We start from the raw sequence: 14,713 nt of genomic DNA on the forward strand, positions 1-14,713 counted from the left end.
GTACGGCGGTCTGTCGCAGAGACCTGAGAATGGGCGAATTCATTTAACTCAAAACTCAAAACAAAGGGGAAAGCTCTTCAGAAGTCACTTCCCAACCTCTCTCTCTCAAAGCTGTTCCCTTCACAGTGACTTCCCCACTGTGTCCTCAGCATGGAAAAACCTGCTAGCTTAGGAGTCAGAACAAGACAGACCAGCACTGCTGGGTGTGGCTGACCAGCAGCTGACCAGCAGCTGTATTTGAAGCGCTCGTCTAGGCAGAGGAGCGTCACAGTCCACCACCCAGCTTCTCAGGGGCCTTCTGGAGAAACACACACGCGGAGGAAGACTTAACTCCTTTCCTCTGCGGACGCCTGTCATAAACCCCTCCTGTCACAAACAACCTAAAAGCATCCGAGACAAAGGGGCGCGCTCCCCAACCACAAGGACGGCTCTACAGGGGGCTCCCCGAGAACCGCCCTCCGCACGGCCCAAGGCCCATGTCCAGGCCTGTCCAGCAGCTCAGGGCTGCGCCGGAGAGGGGAGGCCTGTCTAACGCATCGCCTGAGGCAAGCGTGCAGACCACTCGGGGCTCCCTGCTCACGTACACCTACTGACGCTCAAAGCAGCCCTTCCCTCCCTCCTGCAGACCGCCCTGGCTGCAGAGCGACACTGTCCAGCATACTCCCCCGTAAATATGAGGACAGGGCAGGGCCCAAAGTCACCGTCCCGTGAAGCAAGGGCACGGACCCCAGCTCTGGGGGAGACTGTCCCCATGGGCCCAAGAAAAGCCCCTCAGGCCTCACCAGAGGACACTGGCTTGACCAAAGCCTCGCGAGTGCCCAGCTAGCAGCTCACGGCAAAGGGGTCAGCACACAGGCCTGTGAGGCCACTGTGTGCAGACAGCTTGTCTTTTTATGACAAATATGGTATGTGACCACTAAAAACTTTTTGTGATGACAAAAAACAGAGTGTGACCAGGAAAAAGCTGCACCCCAGCCACGCCAGGGTAAGCCCCTTGCCAGCCGACGCGTCCCTCTCGCCACCAGCCCGCCCAGCCACCGCTCACAGATGTGAGGTCGTTTGGCCACCAGCGCCTCTCCCCAAGTGCACCCCACAGTGAAGGCCCGCCCCACAGACATGGGGCGTCGCAGGTCCCCACGGGGGCCTCGGGCCAGCGCAGGGAGGTCGTGTCGAGCGGTTACTCTCAACCCTCTGCACGTTAAGAACTGGGCAGGGTGGGCGAGGACGGAGGCCCCAGGCCGGGCCTCCCGCAGCCTCTGGGGAAGCAGCCCTCAAGTTTTCTGGTCACGGGACCCCATGAACATCTAAAAATGACTGAGGACCTTCAAGAGCTTTTATTTGTGAGAGTTACCATCTACTTACGCTGACTACATCAAAATTAAATTAGAGATTAGAATTATTACATTATTGAGCCCATTATATTTTAGCAATGGACATTTATCAAAAATAGCTGACTTTAGCAGCAGTACTGATTCATAATAACTCACACTACGTGAGGCCCCTTCCCAGAACGACGCACCCAGCGAGAACGCAGTCTGCGTGCCGCGCCCCAGAAGCCTGGACCCCAGCAGGCCTGCGCCCCCACCCACCCCCACTCGCTGCTGCCCGGGCAGGGCCGCTGCCAGCTCCCCGGTGGCCGTCGCTTATTTTCCTTAACACGACGTTCTCATTTTGTCTGACTGAGGAAATGCTTGCGAAGGGCCCTCTGACTAACCAGCCCGTCTTGCCTTCAAGCCGGGCCCACTCGGAGAGTCCCGGGTTCCACGCTCACAGGCTGCGTCTGGGAGTCAGGCTACCGGCCACCCGAGTCTAGGCAGCCTTGGCGGAAAAGGCAGATGTCTGGTTACATTTAAAATGTGGTGGAAATGAAGGGATGATGGCGCTTACGCAGCTCAGGAGGCCGAGCTGCCCCACTGGGGATGCTCCCTTGCGTCCTTGTCCGCTGAACCACGGCTGCTTTGACCTGAGAGAGGGCCAGGAGGCTGCCAGGCCCCGTCACACCGAGCCGTGGGCTGTGGGCAAGGCTGCGCCAGGCCGGGGCGGGCGGGCTGCCTGGGGGCACCAGGCACCTTCAGTCCAGCGGAGGCGGTGCCACAGAGGGGTGCAAGGGCCAGCGCGGAGCCGGACCCGCTTGCTCTGGGGCAAGCTGCTTCCTGAAGCCAATTGGAGGCCTCCCAATCCTCGAGGCAGAGCTGGCTGGTGACCCAGCGCTTCACTCCTAGACACTCAAGAGAAGCGAAAATACGTGCGCACACAGGTGCTGTGCGTGCTGGCATGAGCTTCAACTGCCGGGCAGGCGGCCCGTGCCCACCCGAGGACAGCGCGACGTCGGGGCTGTGAGGGACTCTGGGCAGTGAAAGTGCCGACGTGTGGAGGACGCGGCGCATGCTGCGGTCCGAATGATGCACGCCGCGAGTCTGCGGGGCCAGGGCGGGCGGGAGGGGAGGCAGAGTGGGCCGGGCGGGCAGCAGCCGCTGTGGGTGTGGCCACTGGGCTTCCTTCTGGGGCACTGACATGGCTCTTGTGCTATGTGGCGGTGAGGCCTGGGCCTGAGAGCATGCTCGACGGCACTGTCCGCGGTGCGCGGGCTGGTGCCTCAGCGTGACTTACACCTGCACACAGCCGGTGAGGCCCACGAGCGCCCAGCCTGGCCGCGGCCACACAGTAGGGAGGCGCCAGCAGCACCGTCTCAGGGCTGGGGCCGCTCGGCCCGGAGACGCTCGAATTTAAAGAGCGCTGCGAGAAAGTAACACGCGGCGGCCGGGGTGCCGGCACCCCGGGGATCCCGGCACAGAGCTGCACCTGAGTGGAACCACACGGCCCCAAGGCACGTCCTGGGACTGAGGCCTCCTACTGGGGTCCAGTTCCGTACCCCACCCCTGCCACTGAGAGGTCAGAACCACTCCAAGGCGTCCCCGCCCGTCATTCCCTCTGGCAACGCCGTTTGACCTGGCAACACAGCAGCTGCAGAGAGAACCCAAATCCACACGTCCTCCCCACCCCCCACCCCCCAGCACAGCAGAAACTCGGGCCCCGAGAAGCTGTGCCCCTGCCTGCAGTCTGCTCCCCGGCCCCGGCCTCGTGGCCTCCATCTGCTGAAGCGCTGCAGCCCTGGCGGGCGCACAGGCCCCAAGAGGGAAGCCTCGGGAGGGCAGGGCCCGCTGGCGCCTGTTCGTGCTAGCCGGCTGACGCTCTGGACAGAAACAGCAGGGCAGGGGTCAGCTAGCGACAGCGTGTTGGGAGAGGGGGGCAAGGCCTGGCCAGAAGGGGCCCGGGGGCTCTCCGTGTCCCGTGGGCCTGGCCGCACACTGCTACTGCGAGAAGCAAACAAGAGCCGAGTCCAGAACCCCGGCACACGGACCCGGCCCGACCCCCGCGGCCCCGCGGCCCGCACCGGCCTCCGGGCTAGGCAGCAGGCTCGGGGCGGCCGGCCACCCGAGCGTCTGAGGGACAGTGCTGACACACAGCACATCTCCACGGGGAGCACAGCGGGCCGTGCTGACGCACACGGCTTGAAAATAAAAATAGGAAATGGGGAAAACAGCATGCAGTATACGACATAGCAGAAATGATCTTTTCAGCTATTTTAGAAGGAAGTTAAGTCACACCCTTAGCCTGCAGCACAGAAAGAAGACCCGGGAGCATGGACATGGGCTGGGAAAGGACTGAGATAGGCGGGCGCTGCCCGCAAGCTCTGGGGCTGGCGAGCTGGAAGCAGCCCTGTCAGCCGCCGGGCCCACGCCCACTGGCGCCACGCTGCTAGCTAAGCTTGGAGAGTCGGCAGCGGTCCAGGAGCATGAGGCGCTGACCGGAGCTCGGCGGTCACAGCGGCCCTGAGTCACACACACGGCAGGTTCTGAAGCGCAGCTCTGGGAGACCGGGAACGGGAGGAGCAGGGCAGCGGAGCCGGGCTCGGTACCAGCCCCGGCGGCCGGGAGCGCTCAGGGCGCAGAGGACCGTTTCTGTATGGAGCGGCGAGCAAGCCTGGCGAGGGGCTTCTGGCGCCTGGGGCGGGGTCACGGCGGGACGGGGCGGGACCTGGGTGCCACGGAGGACAGCACCGCCCCATCGCCAGAAGCTCCCTGCACGCGCGACGGGGGCCACGTCTCCGTTACATACGTGCTACGTGTGCGGCGTTCAATGTTAGGGGACAGACAGCAAGCACAGCAAGCCCCAGGCCGCAGGGCGCTGGGGCCGGCACGCGGCCCGCGCTCACCATGTGCACCACCTCGGGGTAGACGGGCTCCGTGACCACATTGCGGTTGTGGGTGATGTACTCCACCATCTCGCTCAGGGCCGCGCGCTTCACTTCCTTCCACTTCAGGTCGCTCAGTGGGTCGGAGACGAAGTCGAAGAGGACGCAGCACTGACGCAGCTTCTGGATGAAAAGCTTCTCTTGATCAGCAGGAGGAACATCTGAAAAGCAGAGAGCAGAGGTCACTCATCCTGAGAGGCCAGCCCTGGAGTGACCATGAGACTCGAGGCCTTTGCACTAACAGAAATCGGGGGCAGCGGTGCGCACAGCCCGGCCACAGCTGCCCTCTGAGCCACAGCGGGTGCAGTCGGAGACCCTGCGAACCCGTCACTCAGCAGACGGGCTCAGGCCATGCGGGACAGCACCTGGGCGTGGGTGCTCCCGCAGAGGGCTTCGGGGGGCGGGTGGTGGCGGGGGTTGGCACACACAGAGCACAGCCCCAGCGCGGCCTGCTGCCCACCTACACAGAGCAGACCCACCTCAGTAGGCCCCCCCCCCCGCCGTCACGCTCCCCGGCCCCAAAGCGCCATCATTCCTCACCTGGGCAGTCAGCAGGTGGCCTACGACCGAAGGCCCAGCGCGCACCTGACCCAGTGTGGGCTGGCCACCCCACACAAACAGAGCAGGGGCCCAGCTGGGCCGAGGTGTGGGGGCTTCCCAGGACACAGGGCAATGTGGGCACTGGCCATCCAGCAGGGGGTCAGCGAGGACAGCAAGGAGCAGGACTTGGGGCACGCGTGCCTGACCTGCGGCTGAGACCCGCATGCTTGGTGTGCAGCAGTGGGGGGCACCGAGAGCACCCAAAGAGCCGGGCCCCGCGCAGTCCCCCCGGGCAGCGCCGGCTGAGCCTGGCGGACAGCAAGGGGCGTTGTGCAGCGCCGGAGGCTGCCCGGCCCGCCGGCCTGAGCCTGCAGGAGCGCGGCAGGACCCAGCTCTTCCTGGGAAGTCAAATACCGAAGAATTTGCAAAACCACAAAAACCACATTATTCTTAGTGAATTTCTTTTGTTTTAGAAAACATGGCTATTTTCCCGAAAATGCTATTCCTGCCAACATGCAACAAGTTATTGGGGATGAATCAATAAGTACAAATTAAATTTTTTCCTGGTTCATATTCAAATGCCGCTGCTATCAGGGGCTGACATCACTCGGACGAAAGCTCTTTGGCATCTGACCTGACGCACGGTGCCTCCTGGTGCTGCCCACGCCTGCTGCCCGCCCCCTCCGCCTCGGTTGGCCGACACCGTCAGGCTTCGCGGTCGGAGCGCTCCGCGCCAGCAGCAGGAGCAGCCCTGTCACACAAGTCAGCGCCTCTGGCTGCTTTCAGCCGTCTCACCACCGTCCTGTCCGGACTCTGAGGCTCCGAGGCCGCGCTGATATCCAGCCTCACCGAGGCTCCGGCACTGCCACCGCCCTCTGGCCTGAGGGGACGGCGGCGCTGTGGGAGCCCAGGCCGGGGACGCCAGACCCCGGAGGCTCATGTCTGCGCTGGAAGCTGACTCAGGGCACAGGACTGTCTCCCCCCCCCCCCCCCCCCCCCCCCCCCCCCCCCGAATAAAGCAGCAACAAATGGCCTCGCAACGTCTCCACATCCAGCCTTCATGAAAAGCGCTCGTTTTCTGAACTACCGCCATGACTTCAACCCACGGTCCCTCGGCTCCGCGCGCCTTCCAGTCGGCAGGCCTCAGCTCCAGGCCGCTGGAGCACTGCGTTACCTGGGCGGTGGCCGCCGAGCCCCGAGGGCACGTGCCACCAGGGCCTGGGGCCTTGACCAGGCGCCGTCGCCATGGGAGTCGAGGGCACAGACAAGGAGTGGACCAGCGTGTCCAGGGCCACAGCACTGGCCACGGCAGGGCACGAAGTGCACGACGCTTGAGCAAGGGCCCGGGGGCAGTAGTCAGGCCCCTGGGGCGCGCAGGCTGGTGCTGAGGAAGGCCAGTGGCCACCACGGGCTCCAGTCAAGGAGGGTCAGAGCCTTTTTTCATAAGTTTTCCCTCCAAAATTCTTGTAAAACACAAGATACCCTCAACTTCTGGAAAACGGTCCACTTTCTATGGTTGCAGACAACTGAGGCGTTACTACACTGGTTGTTCAGCTTATGAACATGCCGTGACTGCAGCCTCACCATTGCCGTCTTTACCTTTTTAAAACCTCCTTTGCCTATTTCAGTAATTTCATGCTTAAAACATGGTAACAAATTGAGTGCAACAATGAAACACCGCCCTCAGCCGCTTGCAAATATTTACACTTGCTTCTGAGTTCAGGTTAATTAAACGAATTAATTTTATTTAAAAAATGTTTATTGATGCTTACAAGGACTGGGGTGCAGGCCAGAGGTGCAGGGGTGGGGGCTAGAGGATTACTTTAATTAAAAAGCCTTTCTTTTCCGCGCGCCACACCCCGGGGGAACCGGGTAGAGGTTGTCTGTGGATTCGGCGTCACCCCTCTCAATCAAAACGTGAGGTGTCCGTGAACCCTCACACTGACAGGGCTCCCCGGCAAGCGCACCCCGGAAGGGCGATGGTCGCCACCAGGCGCCGCTCCCCCGCTCAGGATGCTGCCCGGCCCAGCTCCTCTCAGCACAACCAAGCACCGGGCGCTGGAACTGCCAGCTGCGCGCGACAACCCGCCGGCCAAGTGCCTGCTGCGGACCCCGCACAGTGGCCGCCTGGCTGTTGCTGGGACGCCGCGGCAGGGCACCAGGGCCCCAGGAAGAGATGGGAAGAGGATGCCTGCCCAGGCAAAGCCCCCACTGCCGAGGCTGCTGGTCTGGAAAAGGTGCACATGGAGCGGACCCTCAGCATTGCCAGAGAACTTTAATTTTAAAACCAAGAGCTAGGACTTCTCTCTCAGTATTATCACTAGTGCCCTGTTCAGACAGCTCCTTCTGTGGCCGGCCTCCCCCCCCCCATATTTTCTGTGGCTCCCCTACCGCCTCCCCATATTTTCATTAAAAGGGCTGCTGTGAACTGTGGACAGCGAGCGTCAGGAGACTAGTGGCGGGGTGAGCACTTCGGAGGCAAGACTGGAGTCAGGAGCAGCCGGCAAAGGCGTCCGCCGGCCAGCTCTGGCCAGCCCAGTGGCCTCAGGGGCAGAGCAAGGTGGCTCCCAACTGGGAGGCTGAGCCTTTCTGCTGGAGACCGAGGCCCCTTAACAACTCTGAAGACCTCGTCGCGCACTGCGTTTATCAGACTAGACTTCCACGTTAGGGACCTCCCAGGACAGGAGGCTCAGAGGCCCTGGGGCAGGCCCTGGAGGGGCCGCCCGGCTCTGTCACTGTCCTGAAGGCCAGGAGCCTGGCCGGCACCGCACGCCCACGCCGCCCACCCTTCCTCAGAGAAGCGCAGTCAGGGTTCCAGGAGCTTGAGGACTGTGTCCCCTCCGGCGGCCTCAGACACGGCCACAGAAACGGCACATCTACAACCTTGCTGCTCACGAAGACAACCTGGGTCCTGGGATTCGCTGTCCAAACACAGCGACGCAGACGAGCCTGGTCCACGGGTGGGATGGCACCAGGAGCCGAGAGCACAGCAGCCTCCTGAACAGCAGAGCGCTGGGAAGGGGCCTTAACTGCAAGACCCAAAAGCGAAACTTCACCTTTCCACAGGCTTCATCCTGTCGACCACTCCATGGACAGGAGAAGATGCTCCAGGCCAGAACGGCCACGGCTGAGGCGCGTGTCGGGGTCGGGCCCTGCCCCCTCTCCCCATCCGGCACCCACAGACAGCGCTGTTTCTGCAGCTGTCGTTCTCAGATGGTCAAGTCAGGAGCCCCCAGATCTAGGGACCAGTTCCGGGGTGACTAGGCCATCTCTGGGCCTGGAGCTCCCACAGACAAGGGCTCGATTTCCCTCCAGCTCAGAATGGCTTGAAAATGCTCTGAAAGCAGAGCTCCCCCAAGAATCTGGCAAGAAAGGGGAGTGGGGCCAACCAGGGGGTGCCTTTCTCTGAGGCTCTTCTGTCATGGACCCACAGAGTGCGGGGTTTTGGAGGGTGTGTCTCCAAGGGCGTGACACTTCTCACTGCTTTTGGCAGTCATCTTGGGAGAAGACAGGGCGGTCAATTAGAGGTTTAGCATCTGGTTCTCCCGCACGTAATAAAGATTCTCCTCTAATCCCGTCCAGATTCCTGATAAGGTCAAACTGGCGTCCTACTGCCAGGCCCCGAGTGCGAATGTCTGCAAGCGCCCTGTGCTCAGCGGGCCGGGCTGGGTTGTAAAGTCTCCTATAAAGACACCGAGTCTGGGGCAGCTTCTCGAGCCGGTCTGAGAACACGGTCTGAGAACAGGCAGCAGCTCCCTTCCTGGCCTGTCTTTCTTCAGCTCCTTTTTTAAGGTGTCAGAATCCTTCAGGACACTCTTCCTGCTGACACTGGGTGCAGCCTGGCCAATGCCCCTCATCTCGCAGGCCACTGTGGAGATGCACGAGGCCGAGTGGCCCCTCCAGCCTGAGGTGGCCCTTCCCACAGCCAGGGTCGGGTCCAGCCCCAACTGGGCCAAAGCCGACCCACCGACAGCCTCCGGAGGACAGGGCAAACCAGAGCCCACAGACCCGCCCTTGCCCTGTGCCCTCGGGAAACCCATAGAGAGCAGGTGGGTCTCCAGGCCAGACAGGCCAACGGAGGGCCCACGGCGGCAGTTTCCAGATCAGCACCGAGCCGCATCCTGAAAGCAGACACTGGGTGCCTGTGCCACCTGGAAAAACCAGTGCCAACTCAGAGCCGGATGCCGAGCTGACCCCAGCATTCACGTCTTCCCAAGACACACGCTACTGTCAGCCCACGCCAGATGGACACTCGTGACTAGCGCAGGGCCACCACCCGCTCACAGGGACTGGACCCCCACTCCAGTCCAGCAGCAGCAGTGGCCAGGGTCAGGTGAGGACAGGTTTGGCGATGTCCGGACCCTAGGCTGGGCAACGGGGCCCCAGGCAAACTGCGTGACCTGGCGAGATTGGAGCTGAGTCACGTGTGGCCTTTCTCCTGGAAATGAAGCTGCCAGCAAGGAGCTGCCACTATTCGGGACCTGAATTGGCCTGGGCAAAACAGGGTGACAGTGCAGCTGCCGCCAGCGCTGCTCTGCGGCTTCCCTGTGCTCCCCACAGCGCACTAGGGCTTGCCCCGTCCCCCCAGCACCACAGCTGTGACACGGCACTGGGGGTGCTGTCGTCCCATCATGCAGAAGAATGTTATTGGGAGGATTCAGTGACTCACTGGACAGTACTTGAGAGCAGTGGCCAGGAGACAGGTGTGGGGGCCCATCTCCACACCCCCAGTGACACCTGGGGTGGGCGCAAACAGAGGTGACAGTGCAAAGCAAGCCAGGACCTAGCGCCCACCCACTCCCCGTTACAGACGTACGTCCACACTGAGCACTCACACTCGGCAATGCGCAGGGTTTGCGTGTCCAGCTATTTTAGAATCCATCAAATTCTTTCTCGGAAGATTCCAAAAGTAAATAATATCCGAGGCACACGGAGGAGGGGGCCTCATGCATCAGGGCGCCACAGATGCCCACAGGAAGGGACCAACAGCGCCACACGCCTCTCCCCCAGGCTGGGCCACAGTGCCCTGGCTGGCCAGTCCCCTGCGCCGCTGCTGTCCGTGCACCGCGCATGCACAGTGCTGGAACCTGCACAGACACGTTTCTAGTGGCCCCCAGGGTCCAGCCTCCCACTGACCCCCACCCCAGCTGCAGGAGGCCCTGATGCCTGGCACTCCGTGCCTGGTGGCCTGCGCCGGCTGCGCCGCGTGCCCGTGTCCTGCTGCTGGGCCCTTCCTCCGCACCCCCGTCAGCTCTGGAGCCCCGTGCTCGCCGAGGCGGCTCCCTGGCCTCCTGTCTTCGTATCCTTTGCTTTACAGACTCGAATTTTCCACTGACACCTTTAAACACAAGTATTTGATACAGGAGCTGCAACTCGACCCAACAGGGCAGAAACTGTGTTTCTTTTAATAGAATAAACACATGTAGGTTAAATCTAAATAAATACCTTTGCCAAAACCAGTCACGTCGCTGACGTGTTTTGGGCGAAGACCAAGGCCCGTCCCACCGGAGCCCCACCCAGGTCTTTCTGTTGCTCCAATCGGTGCTCACCGGGGCTGACACCCGCCGCCCTCTGCCTCAAGCAGGGAGGAGTCAGGGCAGAGCTCACTAAAGCACATGCAAATGTGCACAGCTGGACCACCAGTCACCCTCTGTGAGTTCCTAAATCGGACACAGTCCTACTCGGGTAACTCATTTCCTTGAGACATACGCCACAAGGGGTGCCGAGCACGCGTCTCCTGACAGGGAGCAGAAGAAGGGCGCGGCAGCTCCCGCTCCCAGGAGGCCTGCGGCTCGGAGGGTGAGCAGGAGACACGGCCGGCTTCGGCCCGCCTTCGTCTTTTCTTGAGCCCGAAACCTTTCCGGTCAGGCTCTTCTCCCTGGAGGAGGGGGAGACGTGACCTTTACAAAGATGACAGTCAGAATCGGGGCTTCGGCGAGTGCCACACGCATCCGAACTCCAGCTCCAGTGCTTACGCAGCCTGAGCTGGACAGAAAGCTCTCTGTGGTCACCGTGGACACTAAACTGGCGTGGGTTTCCAGAACACAACCCAACACTGCCAGCAAGGAAACGGGGTCATCAGCGCACCTCCTCCGTGGCCGCCACCACTACCGCCGTCGCCCCGCCGGGCTCCCTAGTGAGGAAACCACTGGACGGCCCATGAGAGGCTAACGGGAGGCGTGTCGAGACTCCCGGCTCTGCGACCTGTGCGCTCCAGCCTGCCTGTCCCTGACGGACAGCCGGACTTCAGTGGGAAGATGCTCTTCCTCAAGCAGCCTGACCTTCCGGCGCACAGGAGAGCCAACGCTCCGTTCACAGCGACGCGCCATCAGCGTAGTGGTGAAGTTAAGGTGACGAGTTTGGTGACTTTAGGAAACTCAGAGGCCTGAGGAGTGGGGAGGGGTCGGGTTGGCCCTGAGCCTCACATCCAAGGAGGGCCCCACCTCGGCAGCCCAGCCTGGGCCTGCAGGCTACGGCCCAGCGCAGAGCCCAGTGGGGACGCGCACTCACCCAGAGGCTGCACAGCTCGCTCCCTCCCAGGAAGGTCTGCGGGACCCACTGCTGTGGCTCAGGCCAGATGGGGCAGCAGAGCAGGGTGGGCTTCTCCTGAAGGCAATGACAAAGGTGGCTCCCTCACGTAGAAGCTTCCAGACCAAGGCGAGTGCATACTTTTTCTGAGGTGAGAACCAGGAACCTTGCTGAGGTCATGGCATGCTAAGCATACTTTGCGCTGTCCGGAGCAGAAGGCTTATGGACCTCCTCAACCCGCTGACTGTGCTCAGAGATGCAAGCCCTAATCCACGCCTTCCTGTGCGCACGCACGTCCAGGCGTAAGGAGAGCTCTCCTGGGTTTCGTAGCCTGGGAAAATACCCCTAGACGCCTCTGTATAATTACACCGCAGAATACGTGGGCTTCGAAAAGGGGCGGAGGGAAAACCCATGCAGCGTACAATTAGCTGTTTTACATGCTCGGTTCGGCGGCATTTGGTGTTTGTGATGCTGGGCGATCCCGCCCGCTCTCGTTTCTGGACTTTGTCATTACTCCAGAGGACACGCTGTACCCTCTAAGAAACCACCCTCCCCAGTCCCTGGAAACCTGCAGTCGACTTCCTGTCCCAGTGGATTTGTCCATTTTGGACAATTCAAATAAAACCCGTACTGCTAAATTTCACAAGTTATCTGACATCATGTCGCGACTACAAATGTGCACAAGTTAAATACCTGGGGCCTGCGCTTTAAAGTGATGTTCCAGACTGAGGGCCCTGCAACATCAGGAAGACTCCCCACGGCCTTGCGGGCCGGCGTGGGCTTCGGCCCTTCTCAACCCACGCGGGCGGCAGAGACGATGCGGGGAAGGGGCTCCGCCGCCAGAGAGGCAGCGACTACGGGCTGGTCCTGCACCGGGACGAGCTGGCCCCAGCGACGCCACCATCCTCCGCAGAACGGACAGGGCCTCGCAGCGCAGAACAAGGTGTTCGGGACACCTGGCACACAGGGGACATGTGCCCCCAGCCAAGAACACGATTCAAAAAAGTACACAACGTGGATCCCACCCCGTGAGAAGCACGTGTGGACAGCACCCACAGCAGGACCCCACCCCACGGACAGGCTCGCGGGGCTCCGAGGCCGGCAACTGTCCAAGACTTGGCTTTACAAAGACAAGAGCTCTCCCAGGCAGGTTGGTCCCAGCCCGGCCTTTTCACCTGGAGGTGTGTTCTGGGGCGTGAGAAACCACAGGGTAAACGAGATACACGTCCTGGAACAGCGCTTTTGCAAACACAGCTAACTCCGGTTAAGTACTGATGTAAAACTGCTCATACCTGGAGAATAGAAAACAAAACTCAGGCAGCCTTTCATAGAAATCTGGGTATATCATGTAGGAGTTGCTTCACAGACCCCACTGGCCAAGGCCACAGGTGCCCCCTGGAGCGGAGGGGCCCAGGGAGAGCTGGGCAGCGCGGTCCTGCCGCAGGGGAGGCAGGAGCCCTGATGAGCTGGCGGAAGGCTTGCGTGCGAGGCAAGGGGCCCTGGGCACCACCGCCACCTGGAGAAAGAACAAGCTGGAGCACTCGCACTGCCTTTTCCAGCGCTTCTGGCCAGGCCACCGCAACCAAGGCCGCGGTTCAGCACACGCCTGAAGGGGCGCGTCAGGCAAAGCGCCAGGCCGGGCCGTGGAGGCAGTCTCTCAGCCCAGGTGTTGAGAACGCCAGACCCCGACGCAGAGGAAGTTGGACCTGGGCCTGACACCAAGCACAAAACTGAACTCGCAAGAGATCGCGGACGGATGTGGACGCTCAACCTATGAAAATGAGAATGCAGGAGCACGTCTTCCGGGTGGGGAGTGGTCTCTCGGCGACGACACCGAAACTGTAAGCAGCGGAGGGCAAACCCGGGACAGTAGACGGCCACCAGACGGAAACACTTTCGCGCTGCAAATGGTACCTCAAGGACGCAGAGACAAGCCCGCCGGGAGGAAAAACCTGCAGAGCACATACCGGTTGGGAAGGGTCGGTCTGCAGACTGCCCGGCCTCTGGGGCCTGGTCAGAGGGCCAGCCGGCCACGCCCACCTTTGCGAGGTGGCAGGACCCCATTCCTCTCCCTCCCCTCCTGTGCCACCAGAAAACCAGAGCCATGAGCCGACCCTTCCGTGTCCTCCCACCTCTCTTTCCTCCTGCTCCAGAAGTTTCTGAAACCCTCCTGCTCTACAACCACATGAACATGCTGGTTTTAGGCGGATCTGGTTTGGACAACTGTAAAAGTCACGCACCAGCCTTTCAGTCCCATGTTTCAGCATGACATTCACTTCAGACACAGAAGAAACCGGCTGCTGGTCTGGCGTGAGCACTGGGAAGGGGTACCTGTCCCCGCCCCACTTTTAGGACAGCCTTTATTTCTATTTAATTTTGTAAATAGGTGACACGTCCACTCGGTCAAGCACACACCTGGTGACCGCCACCCTCTCCCAGCAGAATCGCCCACGGCCTCTCGGCTCTTTGGGGTCACTGTGGAACCGCCACAGTGGCGCATTCTGGGTCAGCCTGCTCACCTGCTGCCCACCCTTCCCCGCCCAGCAGGAGCCAGGTGCCAGCACCACTGCCCAGCAGCTGGTCACTACAGAACCTGACGCCATCCCGGAAGAGGGGCTGCCACTCACCATGCCAGCCTTTCCTGGGGTTCCCTCCTGCTGCCTCCACCCAGCCCAGGGTGCTCTGGGGCTTCCAAGGGGCTGGTCATGGCAGTCCAGTGGGGCCCGGCCCTGCGCTGGGGCTGTCTCCACCACCAACCGCCAGTGTGGGCCTTTCTGAGCCTCCGCCAACGGGGTCAGATGGCTTCAGGAGACCAAGGTGAAAGTCAAGGCTAGAGGCTGTTTTCCCTTCTGTCTGGTACATTCCTTATCAAGCTTCCCTTTTTGAAACGAATCCAGTCAAGCACAATTTTTCAGTCTTCATTTTAACCTTACCTGGCACCACAGACGCTGCCCAGGATGACCACACTACCCACGCCACGCCACACCACGAGCAGAACGCGCAGGCTTGCAAGCGAAGAATGAGGAAGGAGAGGCGGGTGGGGCTTCGTGGGCACAGGAGCGCGACGCACGCCGGCTTGCGGGAGATAAACACCCCGCAGCTGCAGCTGCCACCGCAGCTCTGCCACGCCTGCCTCCCCGGGACAAATGCTGGCATCCAGCCAGCCGGTGTCCAGGTGAAGAAGGCCGCCCCCTCCGCCAAGCATGCCCCGGGCCGTCGCCACAGGGCAGACGGCACCCAGAGTTGCGCTGCATTCTAGGCGTCCGCGGGACGCTGGCAGCGCCGGCTCCTGTTCAGCCCGAAAGCCTCTCTGAGCGGCAACTTCACGCGACGCCCACGGGCAGGCCGGGCCTCAGGCCCGCTGAGTTCACTTCCACCCTGGTCACCAAG

The 14,713-nt window shown here is 61.6% G+C and overlaps 1 protein-coding gene across 1 annotated transcript in view; it reads right to left on the minus strand.

The window, feature by feature from the left end:
* LOC101622109 (serine/threonine-protein phosphatase 2A 56 kDa regulatory subunit gamma isoform) overlaps window positions 1–14,713 on the minus strand; it is a 69,170-nt gene that overhangs the window by 23,879 nt on the left and 30,578 nt on the right. Inside the window, exon 3 of the mRNA XM_012724592.1 lies at window positions 4,217–4,416. Coding sequence (XP_012580046.1) covers window positions 4,217–4,416 — 200 coding nt within the window. The remainder of the gene's footprint in view (window positions 1–4,216; window positions 4,417–14,713) is intronic.

Source organism: Condylura cristata, unplaced genomic scaffold (assembly GCF_000260355.1).
Source record: "Condylura cristata isolate star-nosed mole 26May11 unplaced genomic scaffold, ConCri1.0 scaffold00013, whole genome shotgun sequence".
NCBI lineage: Eukaryota > Metazoa > Chordata > Mammalia > Eulipotyphla > Talpidae > Condylura > Condylura cristata.